The following is a 17,334-nucleotide window of genomic DNA, read 5'->3' on the forward strand; positions in this document are numbered from 1 at the left end:
ACTCATTACTAAACCCAGACACAATCTGTGGACATTTTCTGCCCAGGATTTTGTCCAGAATCTGCAGATATATGCTGATTTAGGAGTGTCATAACTACAAGCTTAATACATAAAGTCAACAAATAATATTTATTCTTCTTTTATTTAATGTTTACAATGCAAATCCTATTAGATCCACTAATTTGGAAAACAAAGCGAGTCTCTTATATAACCACTAAACGACAGAAGATACTTTACAGACTACTATTACATCACAAAAACAAAACTGAATCAATATGAATGCAGACACAAGTAAACACAGACTCAATGATGATCTACACATGTGTGGCAGTGATGCAGACTCTGTGTGGGCCTGATGAGCACTTCACACAGACACTCATTGATTTATTAAATAATGTGATTATTGTTGCTGGAAAATATTTCACACTTCAGTTATATCAGAACATTTTAATCGTACATTTACTATATGTGTAGTGGAGAGTGAGAAAAACTGGTTTAACGAATCCAGCATGATGTTCGGCATCACTGTACACGTGTGCGGTGTTTTGATGCCCGATAAAGCAGATGTGGATCCGCCGCGCGGGCTGTAGTCGGTCTGCGAGCGTCCTCTGCCGGCCAGCGGACTCACCGCGGAGGACAGAAAACGCACACTATATAGACAAACAACACGAGCCTTTGAACACAATTAACACTAGACAAACGGTTATAGGAGTGCTTTATAAAGAGCTGGTCGGGTAAGCGCATGTAGCCTTAATTTAATCAGCGCTCTGCTTTTAAAATACCTGTCAAACATTAGCATTAGCACAGCTAGCTCACGCTGGAACTCTCGTCTTTGATTGGTCGATGGTACTCTGACGTCAGCAGTAAAGCCGCGCTCGTGCTCGCCTGTATTTTGGCTTTTCTTACCGTTTTACCGGCACCGCCCGTCCGGTCTCCAGCAGCCCGGAAGCAGCTCGGTGTGGTCCGGTGTGTCGGCCTCAGCAGGCCCGGGGTCAGCCGCAGTAATAACAGGCTCATCATCTGCACTGCACTGGGAGCGGGAAACACTGAGGGGCTGTCCGCGGCGCGCCTGATCAGAAGACCGCAGCACTAGATATCGCATACGGACCCTGAGCATGCGTCAATAGCGCCGCCACATTGGTACAGGGCTCCCAGGACAAATGTCATTCAACCGCACTAGTCAAGACAGTGTTATTGCGTGAAGATGCGGGACTTTAGCGCTGTCTACGGGTGTAGTAACGAGCAAACAAAGAAAACAAAGCACAAAGGCAGAACATTTCATAGGTAAGATTAATTTTTTTTCTGTTTTTGTATGTTCTGAACTTTTGTGCTAATCAGGTAACGTTATTGATGATAACAGTCACTTGAAATTATAATTTTACATCACTTTTCTACATCAGTGACCGCACTGGCATTCCTGACAAAAAGCTTGTGTTTGTGTGTATGGACATGTACTGTCCTCCTTCCCTGTTAAACTTGATCTAATCCGTGTCCTGAAACACAGCTCCTCTCCTGCTTTCACTGCTCATACTGACGGCAATAACACAAGTTTCTGGCAGCGCAGCATCTCGTTGTCATATTTCTTTTGCATTGCTTGCTGATTTTATTCAACAAAACTAGCATAAGCCGAGTGTTTAGTGCGAGTTGGAGCTGCTTTGTCGTATGGTGAATGCAGTAAGTGACTGTCATCATCAATAACGTTACCTGATTAGCACAAAAGTTCAGAACATACAAAAACAGAAAAAAAAAACTTATATTACCTATAAAATGTTCTGCCTTTTTGCTTTGTTTGACGTCACCGTGAAGTTAGGCTAACGAATTAAAAAGCATTGGATGCAGTTTGGATTGCACTGCACCAGGTCTGCAGCCACACCCCTCTCCATGATGTAATATAGCGTTTACTTTTACCCTAAACAATCCCTAACCAGCAGATGGAGCACACAGTGCTTTTCATCCAACAACAATAACAGCGATGCTGCTCCTGAACTGCAGCGAGTGAAGTCTACGTCAGTGTCTGCGCTCCACTCCTGCTCCTCATACATGGATGCACACAGCACCATTCACCATCCAACAGTTCTTTATTTCACAAGTATGTACAATCAGGATCACACTCACACACACACTCGCTCTACTCCTGGTGTTCGTGGTCCTGTCCTGGAATGAGCCAGCGGATGCTGTCGGTGCACAGGGCGGCGTACAGAGCGAAGCCCAGGATGAAGAGAACCGAGAAGACGAAGAGCCAGTCGATACTGCGCACGGGAACAGCCGGCAGAGGACCAGCGTGATCCTCCGGCAGCACACACTGACCCACGCTCGCCTCAAACCCTGAGCACACAGAGAGAGAGAGAGACACTGAGTGAGTGTGTGTGTGTGTGTGTGTGTGAGAGAGAGAGAGAGAGAGAGAGAGAGACTGTGTGTGTGTGTGTGTGTGTGTGTGTGTGTGTGTGTGTGTGTGTGTGTGCGCGCGCGAGTGAGAGAGAGTTGACTCGGCTGCTCATCGACTCATCGTTGACTTTTCTACTCATTAAATTCGTTACTCGTCGACTCTTGTTGGCTTTGTTACTCATTGACTATGTTACCACCGACTCTGTTACTCAAGGACTCAGCTACTTGTTGACTTCATTACTTGTCGACTGTTACTCGCTGACTCTGTTACTCGTTGACTCTGTTACCGTGAACTGTTACTGTTTACAAAATGTATCAATGAGTGAATTAACATTTACTGACAGAATCAAGCGTTCCCTTCCAGAATTGTGCATTAATAGTGTGTCAGGTGTGTGTGTGTGTGTGTGTGTGTGTGTGTGTGTGTGACTGTGTTTAGAGCAGATGGAGAGTGTGTGTCGGCGCACCGGTCTGGTTGCTGATGAAGGCTGTGAGCGTCTCTAATGTTCTCTCCGTCTGGTTGAATCTGGCCATCGGCTTCACCCCCTGGAACAGCAGAATATTGGGCACCGCCACGGTCCCGAACCGTGTGGAGAGACTGCGGAGACACACACATCATCAACACACACGCTCACATAAACACTAACACATACTCATTCTTTCACACTCACTCACACACACACACACACACACACACACACACACACACAACATACACACAACACGCACTCACACACACCTGCTGTGCTGAGATGCATCCAGGGCCAGGAAGTGCATGCTGGGAAAGGCTCTGGGCAAGGCGTTGAAGTGTGGCGCGAGGCTAGCAGAGAACGGACACCAGCCGGTGTAGAAGAGCACCAGAGAGCACTCACTGCTGTTAGCGTTTAGCAGATCCATCAGGTCCTGCAGACACACACACACACACACACACACACACACACACACACACACACACACACACACACAGACACTTCTGTTGTTGATGTTTCTCACACTTTAATATTTCTGATCATCAAACAAACTGAAACATTAATCAAAGAAAACACAAGTGAACACTTCATTAAAGAAGAACACACACACACACACACACACACACACACACACATACATACATAAAACTACACATCTGTGTGTGTGTGTGTGTGTGTGTGTGTGTGTGTGTGTGTGTCTCACCTGAGAGGCGTTCAGCACCTGCACCGTAAGCTGCTCCTCAGCGCTGATGTTCCTCTTCTCACAGTTCACCTTGAAGGTCTTCGCCGCCTCGCTGAAGCTCTGGTTCTGGTTCTGGTTCTCTGCAGTGTCTGCGTGACTGACGGCTGGCCGCAGCTCCAGCGGCTCCTGGGGTTCCTCCACACAGGGCTCTCGGGGGCCCGGCCGCTCCTGCACCTCTGCTGACTGTGAGTGCAGCGCTGCAGCCGCCTGGAGCTCCACATCTGGAGGAGCTGCGGCCTCTGATGCACACACATCTGCACACGGTAAACACACACACACACACACACACACGGTAAACAGTGTAAAACTGAGTAACACATAGCTGAACATGAGGTAAACACACGGTAAAACATGCAGTATAACCCACAGGGTACAGCTCACAGTAAGCCCGGTAAAGCCGTGTAAACACGGGCTAAAGTAAGAGCACACACATGATCAATACATGTCATGAACACAGCGACCTGACAGTAAACACGGCGAACACTCCAGCTCCAGGCGAGTGTGTTTTTGTTTACCTCTGTCAGAGAGTGTGTGCGCGTGTCTGTGTGTGTACCGGAGAGTGTGGTATGTGTGTGTGTGTACCGGAGAGTGTGGTGAGTCCGCTGATCACACACAGGCAGAGCGCGAAGCAGCGGAACCGGCGCGGGGCAGAGCTCATCCTGCCGATCCTGTATGTGAGATCCGCTGCTCTGCACTTCCGGTACAGCACTTCCGGCACAGCTGAACTGTCACTATGCTGTCGCCGCCCTCTGGCGACTGTCTGCAGTACACTCTGCTCCTCTTACCTGTGTGTGTAGTGAAGCTCGATATCAACGGCGTACCTGCGCGCTTCAGCATTCTCTACATCTCCATCTGCCCTCAACATCTTTCAGTATCGTAACCAGGCGGCACGGTGGCTCAGTGCTTTGCACTATGGCCTCACAGCAAGAAGGTCTCAGGTTTGAGTCTCAGCTGGGTCAGTTGGTGTTTCTGTGTGGAGTTTGCATGTTCTCCTCGTGTTGGTGTGGGTTTCCTCCGGGTGCTCCGGTTTCCCCCACAGTCCAAACACATGCACTATAGGGGAACTGATCAACTACACTGGCCGCAGTGTATGAGTGTGTGTGTGAATGAGTGTGTATGGGTGTTTTCCAGTACTGGGTTGCAGCTGGAAGGGCATCCACTGTGCAAAACATATGCTGGAATAGTTGGCGGTTCATTCTGCTGTGGCGGTCCCTGATTAATAAAGAGACTAAGCTGTAGGAGAATGAATAGCTGAACCTTCCCTTCCCCTCAAAATCACACGGATTGCCTTTAGGGCGGAGCTATCAGTCATTTGGGGCGGGGATGTCAGTCTTTTAGGGCGGAGCTATCAGTCATTTGGGGCGGGGATGTCAGTCTTTAAGGGCGGAGCTATCAGTCATTTGGGGCGGTCTTTTAGGGCGGAGCTATCAGTCTGTTAGAGCAATTAAAAAATAATAAATAAATAAACAAATGACACAGCAAATAAACAAACAAACAAGCAGACACAGTGTTGAGGAAGTGATCTGCCAGCATGAGGAGGCTTTATCAGCTGATATTCTGCATAACACCGGTGTTTTCTCATCACTGCTGCTGAATATTCAACATCCGAAACCATAACAAAACCCTGACATCCACATCAGAACCCTACACCATGAAAAAATAATGAAATTAAATTTAAATCATATTAAAATATAAATACATACAAAAATAAATAAAAAAATGAAATAATTAATAAATAAAATATAATAATTACAATAGAGAGAGGAGGGGAGAGGAGGTTAGTTGATTAGCATATTATTAATTCTGCCTGCTTTTCTTTTTAATTAATTTTTTTGTAATGATTAATATTATTTATTTATGTGTTAATTAATTTATTTATTTATGCAGTTAACACACGCAGCTGTTTGATGTTGGTTCAGTTCTGCTGTTACAGCTGCGGTGGCTGATGTTGTCAGCTGACCAGCGGCTGTCCAATCACTGAAGAGAGTTCTGCCGTCCAATAACAGAAGAGCTCGACTGTAAACATTTCAGTCCGGCTGCGGTCCGTCAGTTCGGAGTCCGTCATCTGCGGGAGCTCCACACACACACTCATACACTTATCTACACACACTCTTATACACACACACACACACACTCACAGGATGGCCACAGTGAGTATTCACTTCATTACAGGCTCTGTTTACTGTACTGTCGCGCTTCGTCTTGCGTGTGTTCTGTGTGTTATCATCATTATTGCTCAGGCCCGGATTGGCTAATCGGGAGGACCGGGAGAATTCCCGGTGGGCCGGTGCGTTTTTTGGCCGCGAGGGCCGTTGTCCCTAGCTCCAGAATCTGTTGCTCTCAGCAGTCACACTTTTTACATTAATTATTTTTTTTACTTGACCACAGTCTTCCTATTAATTATTTTACCAAAGCTCTGCTCTTTTTATCTATTTTCTCGCAGCCTGGTTAATGATTATATAACTAAGACGAGCCACTATTTTACGCACAGTTGTTGTGGTCCCGTGGTTAGCGCGTTAGGCTATGACACTGCGGACCCGGGTTTGATCCTCGTCTGAGAGGGTTTTTTTTTTTTCATTTTTATTGTTAAGACATATACTACTGTTAGGGTTGTTGAACATTTGAAGTTCTAAAGCAGCTGTTTTCTCAAAAAAATACGTGATAGTGTCATTAGAAACTGATTTGGAAATGACCTTATTTTAATATAGTCAGTCGTGAACTGAGGTGGGCCGGTCTGAGGCTTGAAACTCCAGGGCTGAAAAGGAGTCCCACTCCGGCCCTGTTATTGCTAATATTAGTATGGGCTCTTCATCTGTTATAAACATGTGTCTGACTTCATTACCAGTAGTGATGTTTCAGAGTCGCTGGTTATCTTTACTGAATCATTAAACAAGTATGATGGTGATCTGCAGTAGTGTTTTGAAGCACACTACAGTAAAGTGTACTATACTGTACATATTACAGCTCTCTGCTAACGAGTGCTCCAGCATACTGCAGTGTTACTACAGTCTACTGATCAACTGTGGGAAATGCTGGAGTATACTTTAGATTTTACTGTATTAAAAACTAATAGCAGTATAGTAAAATGTTTATTATATTATAGCTGTGTTTAGTTCAGAAACATTATATTTGCATACATTATATTAATAGTAAACAGCAGTATTTCAGTAACTTTATAATAACCGCACACTATTAATCAATCATTAAGCATTAGTAAGTAGTCAAATCATTATCTGTTAAGCATTAACCCTACATTAATAAACATTAGTAAGCAGTTTATAACTGCAAATGCCACATTTATAATGTGCTTAATGATTGTGTTTTCATACTTTAGTAATGATTTATTAATTATATATTAAGTCTTGCATCATTAACAGTGCAGTTATTTAAGCATGGTTAGTTGCTTTTTAAGATAATTCAGAATGAGTTAGTAAATGATTAATAAAGTATTGAAATTAACGTTTATATATATTATTATTCAGGCATATAGTAATGGTTACTCTGTATGTTAATAAATGATTTATTAACTCATCTTCATCCAGTTCTGTGAGCTAATCTAAAGTGAGGACTATTCATGCTTTATAAATGCATTATAAATGACTATTAAAGGCTCAGTTAAATTCTAAACAGGAAAAAAGAACATAAACAACATTATTCATTCCCGTTCATCTGAAGATACACAATCAAACTGCATCAAATGAAACATAAATATTTGCAACCTTATCTAAAATAAAATTACTGTACAGTTTAAATATCGCATCCTATTATATTGTTAAATAATTATATTGTTAAATTATTATATTATTTAATTAATATTGTGTTAAATTATTATGTTGTTAAATTATTATATTGTTAAATTATTTTATTTTTAAATTACTGTGTTGTTAAATTATTATATTGTTAAATTATTATATTGTTAAATAATTATATTGTTAAATTATTATATTATTTAATTAATATTGTGTTAAATTATTATGTTGTCAAATTATTATATTGTTAAATTATTATGTTGTTAAATTATTATATTGGTAAATTATTATATTTTTAAATTACTGTGTTGTTAAATTATGTTGTTTAATTATTATGTTGATAAATTATTATGTTGTTAAATTTTTATATTGTTAAATTAATATTTTGTTAAATTATTATGTTGTTAAATTATTATATTGTTGTTGTTTTATCCAATTTGATGTCGTATTTTGACACTCCTGTTATTCAGCAATGTTTAAACTTTACAGTCATTCTACTTTAGATAAGATTACAAAGAGTATTGTTCATTTATTACTGAGCCTTCAATTGTCATGTATAAGGGATTTATAAAGCATGAACAGTCCTCACTTTAGATTAGCTCACAGAACTGAATGAAGATGAGTTAATAAAGCATTTATTAACATACAGAGTAACCATTACTATATGCCTGAATAATATATATATATAAAAGTTAATTTCAATAGTTTATTAATCATTTACTAACTCATTCTGAATGATCTTAAAAACCGCCAACTACTCTCAAATACACATGGTTTGTAAATAATGCAATACTGAATTTAGTAATGAAAAATCAACCAGTCAAACGTTATGAAAGTACAATTATTAAGCACTTTACACCTGTGTTTATAAGTCTAGAGTAGAGCATTTGTAGCTGCAGTTATAAACTATTTATTAACGTTTATTAATGTAGAGTTAACGCTTAACAGATGATGAATTCACTAGACGCTAATGCTTAATAAACAGATTAGCATCTATTATCTATCTCATAATAACCAGCAGATCAGCGACAGATACTGTGAATGTGCTAATATAATATATCGTCTCTTAGCATCTGACCTCTTCTCTGTATGTAAAGGAGAGCAGCGGCGGCGTCTGGGACTCGCTGAGGAAGGCAGCGTTCGTCATCGGCTCCGGCCTCTTCTTCCTCATCGGCTTCAGAAACTCCGTCACATGGTGAGCTGATCCGCTCTGCTGGACTTTACTCACTCCACACGTAACTTTGACTCAAATTATTGAACTTTATTTATTGATGTCTTTCTGTTTAAGAATTTATTCATTTGTTTATTATATGAGATTCACTTTGCTCACCAAACTAGAAGATGTAATTGGGTTTGCATCGTAAACTTTAAATGTTTAAAATATATATTATTATTAGTGGCGGCGGCGGTCAGTGACGTGTGGAGCGCTGCTGTTTGTTTCCTCAGGCATCTGCAGAGGTTTTGGGGAGCGTCTGGAGACTTCTGGCAGACGCAGTGGAGCCGCATCCACCAGGCCATGGGCGGAAACCAGACCGCACTCTTCTTCATCGGTAAGACATCTATTGATTAGCAATGATTATTGGTATTAGAAGCATTGATTAGGGCTGCACCTGAGGGGAAACACCTCACACTGACATGTCTAGTGTTTCTGTGATAGGACCAGAGAGCTTGAACAGCTCTGAAAACAGCACATTCAGTTAGATTGAGTGTGTGTGGAGTGAATCATGAATTAGGGCTGCACAATATACCGAAAAGTCAGCATCAATATCCTGATAATAGCATAAGCAATATCCATAATGGAAGGTATCGTGTTTCAGTGGTCACCACTTGATGAATTAAACTGGCCGTAGTGTACAAGAATAAGTGTGTATGGGTTTTCCCAGTATTGGGTTGCGGCTGGAAGGGCATCCGCTGTGCAAAACATGCTGGATAAGTTGAAGAAGATATTTTGAAGAATGATGAAAATCGGTAACCATTCACTTCCAATGCAGGAGAAATAAATAGAAGTGAATAGTTACCAGTTTCCAGCATTTTTCAGAATATCTTCCTCTGTGTTCGACAGAAGAAAGACACTACATGATGATATATAGTGAACTACATAAATTCAGGATATCAATTTATCAGTGATTTATAATTACTGCTGTGTGTGTGTGTGTGTGTGTGTGTGTGTGTGTGTCTGTGTGTGTGTGTGTGTGTGTCTGTGTGTGTGTCTGTGTGTGTGTCTGTGTGTGTGTGTGTGTGTGTGTGTGTGTGTGTGTGTGTGTGTGTGTGTGTGTGTGTGTGTGTGTGTGATCAGGCACTATGCTGGTGCCCACGCTCTCCTTCTGGCTGTTCAATGCTCTGCTGATGCTGGTGGACGTCACTGGAAAACCAAACTTCATCACACGCTACCGGATTCAGACCGACAAAAACAGCCCGGTACTGTGCTGCTCTCTCAAACTCTGTCATTCACTGTGAACACCACTGAGCAATGCCATGCGTGAAAACACTGCAGTGTTTACATCCCTTTATCACTGCAACATGATAATGAATGAATAATGAATTATAATGTGTAATATGAGCTGTAGGACAGTTCTGCAGTATATACGACTCTATTTTAAAGGGCTATGAACTATTAAACTGATATCAGTAATTAATTAATCAGTGATAACCTCAAGCCTTAAAGGCACAGTTCAGCCAGAAATGTAAGTTATCATGGCATCAGCTCTTCATCCTCCAAACCTGTTTGAGCTCTGTTGAGCAGAAGGGGAGATATTCTGAAGAATGTTGGAGAAGGCAGACTGTATTATTTATTCCAGCTATGGAATCAGGCTCTCTTCCTTCCAGCATTCCTCAAAGTCTCTCATTTAACAGAAGAAAAACACTCAGAAATGTCTAAACCACTGGACTTTTCCTTCAATATTTTGTGGTGAAGCGTGTTTTTATCCCAGCAGAGGAAACAATCCTGTGTTAACCTATGTGAAACTGCAGCACACGACCTCCTCATGGGGAGAGTCAGGGGTCACGCGGGAATATTTGTGTAAATAGATCAAAACTACATGTTTTGTTTAGTAAAGAGCATCGATTTTCTCCATATTTAGAAACGTCAGCGTCCAGATCTTCTAATAGTCGTGTCTCCTATATCTATACAGAGTTCAGGTGATGTATTTTCCTCCTCTGACTGGTGTTGTGGTGACGTGTGTGTGGTTACCGTGTTATTCAGTAAACCGCAGGACTCCTGCATCTGCAGCTGACGTGCCCTCATCAGAGCTGTTCCCGCATGTGCTCCTACATCACTGTACATGTTCTCCTGTGCTGTTACTGGACTGTAGTTCATCATTATCTGCCCTGTGTCCTGTAAATATGAGCCTGTAAAGCCATAACCGCTTCCCTTGCTGATAACCGTGTTTGTGCTGATGATAACGGATCACGTGGAGCTTCAGTTTAGATGACACAGCATCTGCGATCAATATAATGATCAGCATAGAGAATAAAAACATCCAGGTGTGTGTGTGTGTGTGTGTGTGTGTGTGTGTGTGTGAAAGGAACCAAACGCTCTGAACATGTCCCTGCTGGTGGAGCGAGTTCAGAGTCCGCTGATGACGGAGCTGTTTTCTCTGGGCTTTCTGATGGACTCGATGATTTGCTCGACAGTAACAGCACTGACTGACCTTCACCCTGAACCTACAGAACAACAGCAGCAGCATATCTGCACACGCCGACCTGTGAGAGGAGTTAAAGCAGAGCAGAGCCGATCAGTCAGAGGTGCAGAAGTGTTGGAATAGAGCTGAGCATTGACTGCTCTCACTTTCCTCCTCTGAGTGAACATCTGCCTATATTCAGTCAGTGTCATCTCCTGTTGGACATGACCAGGGTTTGTTGCATCACTTTCACCTTTGCGTTGGGAGATGTTCAGTTTGTCAGATCACGCGTAATGCAATGTAGAGTGTTGACATACAGATAAAAATGAGAGAAATCCATATCAGTCGTTCAGATAGTGGAGCATATTGAGCTTATCAGTCAGGATACGGGCCGGGTCCAGGATTATGGAAACACACTTGCATAAGCGCAGGTGATTTTCACATTACAGTGTGCTTTTGAGAAGTGTTCCCGGCTCTGTTGTCCTCAATAATGCAGACTACCCATCCTGTCGAGCAGGGGTGTCCACACTCGATCCTGGAGGGCCGGTGTCCAGGAGAGTTTAGCTCCAATCAAACACACCTGATCCAGCTAATCAAGCTCTTACTAGAAACACTAGAAACTTCCTGGCAGGTGTGTTGAAGCGAGTTGGAGATAAACTCTCCAGGACCAAGTTTGAACACCCCTGTTGTAGAGGATTTGGCTTTCAGGCGTTCTGCATTTGTGTTATGTGTGTGCTAATGCGGAGAGATGTGTGTTAAATCTACACTGACTGAGTGTTGGGTTAGTGGAAACTAGCTCTGTGCTTTAATAACTCCTGGAGTTCGCATAAACAATGTGAACAGCAAAGAGCCAAGACCTGAGCCCTGCGGTACTCTGCAGCTTTCAGTTCAATTGCATTCATCTTTACATTGAAGCTTCACACTGAAGTTCTAGTAAACTGAAACCGTGTCAGTAATCAGTGTGATGAAGCACTGTTGACTGAGCTGCCACAGCTGACATCTCTAGTAAACCACAGCACTTATTGATAAAGGCTGTAATCGATAACTCTTCTGCATGCTGTCTGGAATACACACTTCTGATGGGTAAATCTCAACATTCCTAGCTCTGTTATTCCCAGATAACAATGGCTGAATAACACTGCCTCATCCAGGAACTGAGAATCCCCGTCAGTGAATACCTTCATCCATACATTCACAGTCATATGTGTGTCTGCTGGTGTCACGCCGCGCTCTAGTGTCTGAATAATGCGCAGGTTAGTGTATACTCCAGCAGCTGTTTTACTTTCTGTCAGTGTTAATTAAAGAATGAATAAACTATTACAGCTCAGAACAATGTTTAGTGTCTAATTGTTCTGTTTTGTTGCCAGTAGCAGTAAAATAAGTGGGTAAAGCACATCCGGTCGGTTGTTCTCTCAGAATAACCCCTTCAGTCTCCTTCATCAGCTGCTGATCAACCTGTCCGGCTTTATTCTGAGAGAACCCTCGTCTGCTGTATCTCTAACCTGAGCGCTGTCCTGCAGGTGGACACGGGCCGGCTGTGGCATGCGGTGAAGACGGTGCTGTTTAATCAGGTGTGTCTGTCGGGGCCGGTGGTGGCGCTGACCTACCAGCTGATGCGGCTGCGTGGAGACCCCTGCGGCCCCGAGCTGCCCACCTTTCACTGGGTGCTGCTGGAGCTGGCCTTCTGCGGGCTGATGGAGGAGATCCTCTTCTACTACACACACCGGTCAGAGACGCACAACACACACACACACACACACACACACGCTCTACATCCAGATTTGATCTCTCACAGATGTTGGTTCTGTAGGAATGAGCACAGCTGAGCAGATGCGACTCTCTCTAGTGTCTCTGCTAGAGCAGGCTGCTGTCTGACGGGTCTATGACGGACTGAATATTCCAGATGGAGCTGTGTAATGACAGAGAGTTGTTGATCTGCTTGTTTCAGGCTCGTTCACCATCCGTCGCTCTACAAGAGCATCCACAAGATCCATCACGAGTGGACGGCTCCTGTCGGCGTGGTGGCGCTCTACGCTCATCCGGTCGAGCATGTGGTAAGATCCAGCGGCCGCACACACACACACACACACACACATCTGTTCCAAGGGTTTCAGATGATTCTCTGTCATTAACATGTTGACATGCTTTACTGGAGCTACAGCACATTATTAAAGCTCTGTGTGCTGCATGTGAGGTGTAAAGTTGGGAACTCATGCAGGTCTCTGCTCTGCTCTAAAAGAGTCTTTACTGTCTCACATGGACAGGTGAACACTGATCCCCCGTGTACACTGCACACACACCAGTGCATGGATATCACTCATATCAGATCAATATAAGCATATGAACGAGGCAGAATCTGACCTGAGTAAAGCAGAATCACTGTGATATTGTTCCTGCTTACATGTATGTGTGCCGTGTGAATGCGGTATTGATCCTCTGTCCTCCTCCATCTGTGTGCAGTTGTCCAACATGCTGCCGGCTCTGATAGGGCCACTCCTGCTGGGCTCCCACGTCTCCACCACCAGCCTGTGGTTCACCATCGCTCTGCTGGTCACCACCGTCTCCCACTGCGGGTACCACCTGCCCCTGCTGCCCTCGCCTGAGTTCCACGACTACCACCATCTCAAGTGAGTCTGAGCACCACAAACACCAGCTCATCTGCATATTCATCAGTCTGAGCGCCACAGACACCAGCTCATCTGCATATTCATCAGTCTGAGCGCCACAGACACAAGCTCATCTGCATATTCATCAGTCTGAGCGCCACAGACACAAGCTCATCTGCATATTCATCAGTCTGAGCACCACAAACACCAGCTCATCTGCATATTCATCAGTCTGAACACCACAGACACAAGCTCATCTGCATATTCATCAGTCTGAACACCACAGACACAAGCTCATCTGCATATTCATCAGTCTGAGCACCACAAACACCAGCTCATCTGCATATTCATCAGTCTGAACACCACAGACACAAGCTCATCTGCATATTCATCAGTCTGAACACCACAGACACAAGCTCATCTGCATATTCATCAGTCTGAACACCACAAACACCAGCTCATCTGCATATTCATCAGTCTGAGCACCACAAACACCAGCTCATCTGCATATTCATCAGTCTGAGCACCACAAACACCAGCTCATCTGCATATTCATCAGTCTGAGCACCACAAACACCAGCTCATCTGCATATTCATTACTCTGAGCACCACAAACACCAGCTCATCTGCATATTCATCAGTCTGAGCATCACAAACACCAGCTCATCTGCATATTCATCAGTCTGAGCACCACAAACACCAGCTCATCTGCATATTCATCAGTCTGAGCACCACAAACACCAGCTCATCTGCATATTCATCAGTCTGAGCACCACAAACACCAGCTCATCTGCATATTCATCAGTCTGAGCACCACAAACACCAGCTCATCTGCATATTCATCAGTCTGAGCATAACAGACAGCAGCTCATCTGCATATTCATCAGTCTGAGCATCACAAACACCAGCTCATCTGCATATTCATCAGTCTGAGCACCACAAACACCAGCTCATCTGCATATTCATCAGTCTGAGCACCACAAACACCAGCTCATCTGCATATTCATCAGTCTGAGCACCACAAACACCAGCTCATCTGCATATTCATCAGTCTGAGCACCACAAACACCAGCTCATCTGCATATTCATCAGTCTGAGCATCACAAACACCAGCTCATCTGCATATTCATCAGTCTGAGCACCACAAACACCAGCTCATCTGCATATTCATCAGTCTGAGCACCACAAACACCAGCTCATCTGCATATTCATCAGTCTGAGCACCACAAACACCAGCTCATCTGCATATTCATCAGTCTGAGCACCACAAACACCAGCTCATCTGCATATTCATCAGTCTGAGCATAACAGACAGCAGCTCATCTGCATATTCATCAGTCTGAGCATCACAGACAGCAGCTCATCTGCATATTCATCAGTCTGAACACCACAGACACCAGCTCATCTGCATATTCATCAGTCTGAGCACCACAAACACCAGCTCATCTGCATATTCATCAGTCTGAGCACCACAGACAGCAGCTCATCTGCATATTCATCAGTCTGAACACCACAGACACCAGCTCATATTATGCTGAAGCACTTCCTCACATCTTGAATGTGTTTTATTTTCTCTCTATGAACATGAATTAAGTTTTATGATTGCAGAACAGATGTCTGGATCAGGGTTTAAGCAGCTGAATGTTGCTGAACGTCATTAATAAAGGTGTAATTATGTAATGACAGTGTGTTGTTGTAGTTTGGTTCCTCTGTATGTGGTACTGAACACTGAAGCGCTGGCGACTCCTCTGAGGGACACAGATCTGCTCTTAGCATGTGCGGTCTGGGCCGTCCTCCTCTGTGCTCTTCATAGGGCTCGTGGCGTGTCCTTTGCTCTGCTGATAGTGGATCTGTCAGTCTGATACACTGATGATAAACACAGCGGCTGTGTGCTGATCATCCACCAACCCTGCAGATATCACTCATTTACTGACCACTCGCACGCTCAGGGCTCGCTGGAGTTCACCGTCACTCTTATCTTCTAGACCAGCACTATATAGTCTTGCTTTCAGAAATAACGAGCCGAAATTACCTGAGTTTCTGCTTAAAGCAAGCAGAGTCTGCTTTACACAATCAATACCATCACCCTGCTCCATCCACCGGCAGATCACTCATTCTCCGTATTCATCAGGCGTCTCCAAGGTGGAATGAACCACCAACTATTCCAGTATATGTTTTGGACAGTGGATGCCCTTCCAGCTGCAACCCAGTACTGGGAAACAACCACACACACACTCATTCACACACACACACAGTCATACACTATGGCCAGTGTAGTTGATCAGTTCCCCTATAGCGCATGTGTTTGGACTGTGGGGGAAACCAGAACACCCGGAGAAAACCCACACCAACACGGGGAGAACATGCAAACTCCACACAGAAACACCAACTGATGATCATTCACTGATGATATGTGAGATACTCCAGTGTTGTACAGAAATCTTCTCCTCGTCTCTGCATGTGAACTCAGCTGGTGTGTGTGTGTGTGTGTGTGTGTGTCCTGCAGGTTTAATCAGTGTTATGGGGTGTTGGGAGTGTTGGATCGTCTGCACGGCACGGATGAGAAGTTCAGGAACTCTCGAGCGTACGAGCGACACACGGTTCTGCTGGGTCTGACGCCGCTGAGCGAGAGTATCCCAGAACACAGCAAGAAAACACAGCAGTGAGCGCAGCGTTTACAGCCCGCTGACCAGTGTACTGCACACACACACACACACACACTTGGGTTATGAGGTCTGCTGATGATGTTGAGCAGCGCTGCAGGAGACTGGAGGATCAGACATCACAGCTGAAGTCAGACTGATCAGACCTGCTGCTGAGATTAATCTCTGATGAACAGCAGATTCCCCAACACATCTCTAATCATGACAGAGTCAATAACTCATCTCTAATAACTGATGTATTTCCTCTTCTCCATGATGACAGCACATAATATTAGTCTAGATATCCTTCAAGACACTAGTGTTCAGCTTACAGTGACATGTAAAGGCTTCACTAGGGTAATTAGGGTAAAGTTAGGGTAATTAGGCAAGTCATTGTATAACAGTGGTTTGTTCTGGAGACAATCCAACACTAATATTGCTGAAGGGGTGAATGATATTGATCTTAACATGACTTTAAAACTATTAAAAACTGCTTTTATTCTAGCACAAATAAAACAAATCAGACTTTCTCCAGAAGAACGCTCATATCTATATCCTCCTGATGATGTCAGCATGAGGGTTTCCATAGCAACTGCATATTCATATTCTTAGCCACGCCTCTCTTAATGTTAATTAGCACTTTATGGAGTGATGCACTGAAGAGAGCCCCGCCCCCTGCTCATTATTCAGTGTCTGGATGTTTATCAACATGCTGAAATCACGCTCTCTGAAACTCCATTACCTGATCTTTAAATCATCATGTGGGTCAGAATCATCATGAATAAACACGTGTAATCTGGCGATCCTTCACTGAGAGGACGATTTCTGAGAGAGAGAGCGAGCGCTGGTGATCTAACACATGATCTTTCCTCAGCCAATCAGAGCTTACCAGTGGCACCCCCAGAAAAATTTCTTAGGGGTGGCCAGAAGAGGCCCCACCGAATCTTGAGGTGGCACACAAAAAAATATGAATTCAGTGTAATGTTAAATTTTTGTTTCTGATAAATGAAATAATGTAGTTTTTATTCATTTAATTAATTCTTCTTGAAATATTGCAATTTATTTCTTGAAATAATTCAGCAAGTACATGTGCAAACCAAATAAAAATCTATGTTTTACTATT

The 17,334-nt window shown here is 43.5% G+C and overlaps 3 protein-coding genes across 3 annotated transcripts in view; 1 reads left to right on the forward strand and 2 right to left on the reverse strand.

The window, feature by feature from the left end:
- The window catches only part of LOC137488853 (pterin-4-alpha-carbinolamine dehydratase 2-like), a 7,989-nt gene extending 6,941 nt beyond the window's left edge, over positions 1-1,048 (reverse strand). The window contains exon 1 of the mRNA XM_073935567.1: positions 907-1,048. Within this exon, the coding sequence (XP_073791668.1) occupies positions 907-1,020 (114 nt within the window). The 5' untranslated portion in view covers positions 1,021-1,048. The remainder of the gene's footprint in view (positions 1-906) is intronic.
- Positions 1,049-2,061: 1,013 nt separating this feature from the next.
- On the reverse strand, positions 2,062-4,261 carry txndc15 (thioredoxin domain containing 15). The gene is given in 5 exon segments (NM_001098775.1): positions 2,062-2,325; positions 2,850-2,980; positions 3,122-3,285; positions 3,556-3,848; positions 4,177-4,261. Coding segments are annotated over 5 exon segments (861 nt in total). The 5' UTR covers positions 4,253-4,261; the 3' UTR covers positions 2,062-2,128.
- A 1,389-nt stretch (positions 4,262-5,650) lies between these two features.
- Positions 5,651-17,334, forward strand: faxdc2 (fatty acid hydroxylase domain containing 2). Its single transcript, NM_213507.1, is given in 8 exon segments — positions 5,651-5,744; positions 8,441-8,538; positions 8,790-8,893; positions 9,640-9,761; positions 12,484-12,689; positions 12,912-13,017; positions 13,424-13,590; positions 16,076-17,334. Coding segments are annotated over 8 exon segments (972 nt in total). The 5' UTR covers positions 5,651-5,735; the 3' UTR covers positions 16,236-17,334.

This window comes from Danio rerio, chromosome 21 (genome assembly GCF_049306965.1).
Source record: "Danio rerio strain Tuebingen ecotype United States chromosome 21, GRCz12tu, whole genome shotgun sequence".
NCBI classification, from domain to species: domain Eukaryota; kingdom Metazoa; phylum Chordata; class Actinopteri; order Cypriniformes; family Danionidae; genus Danio; species Danio rerio.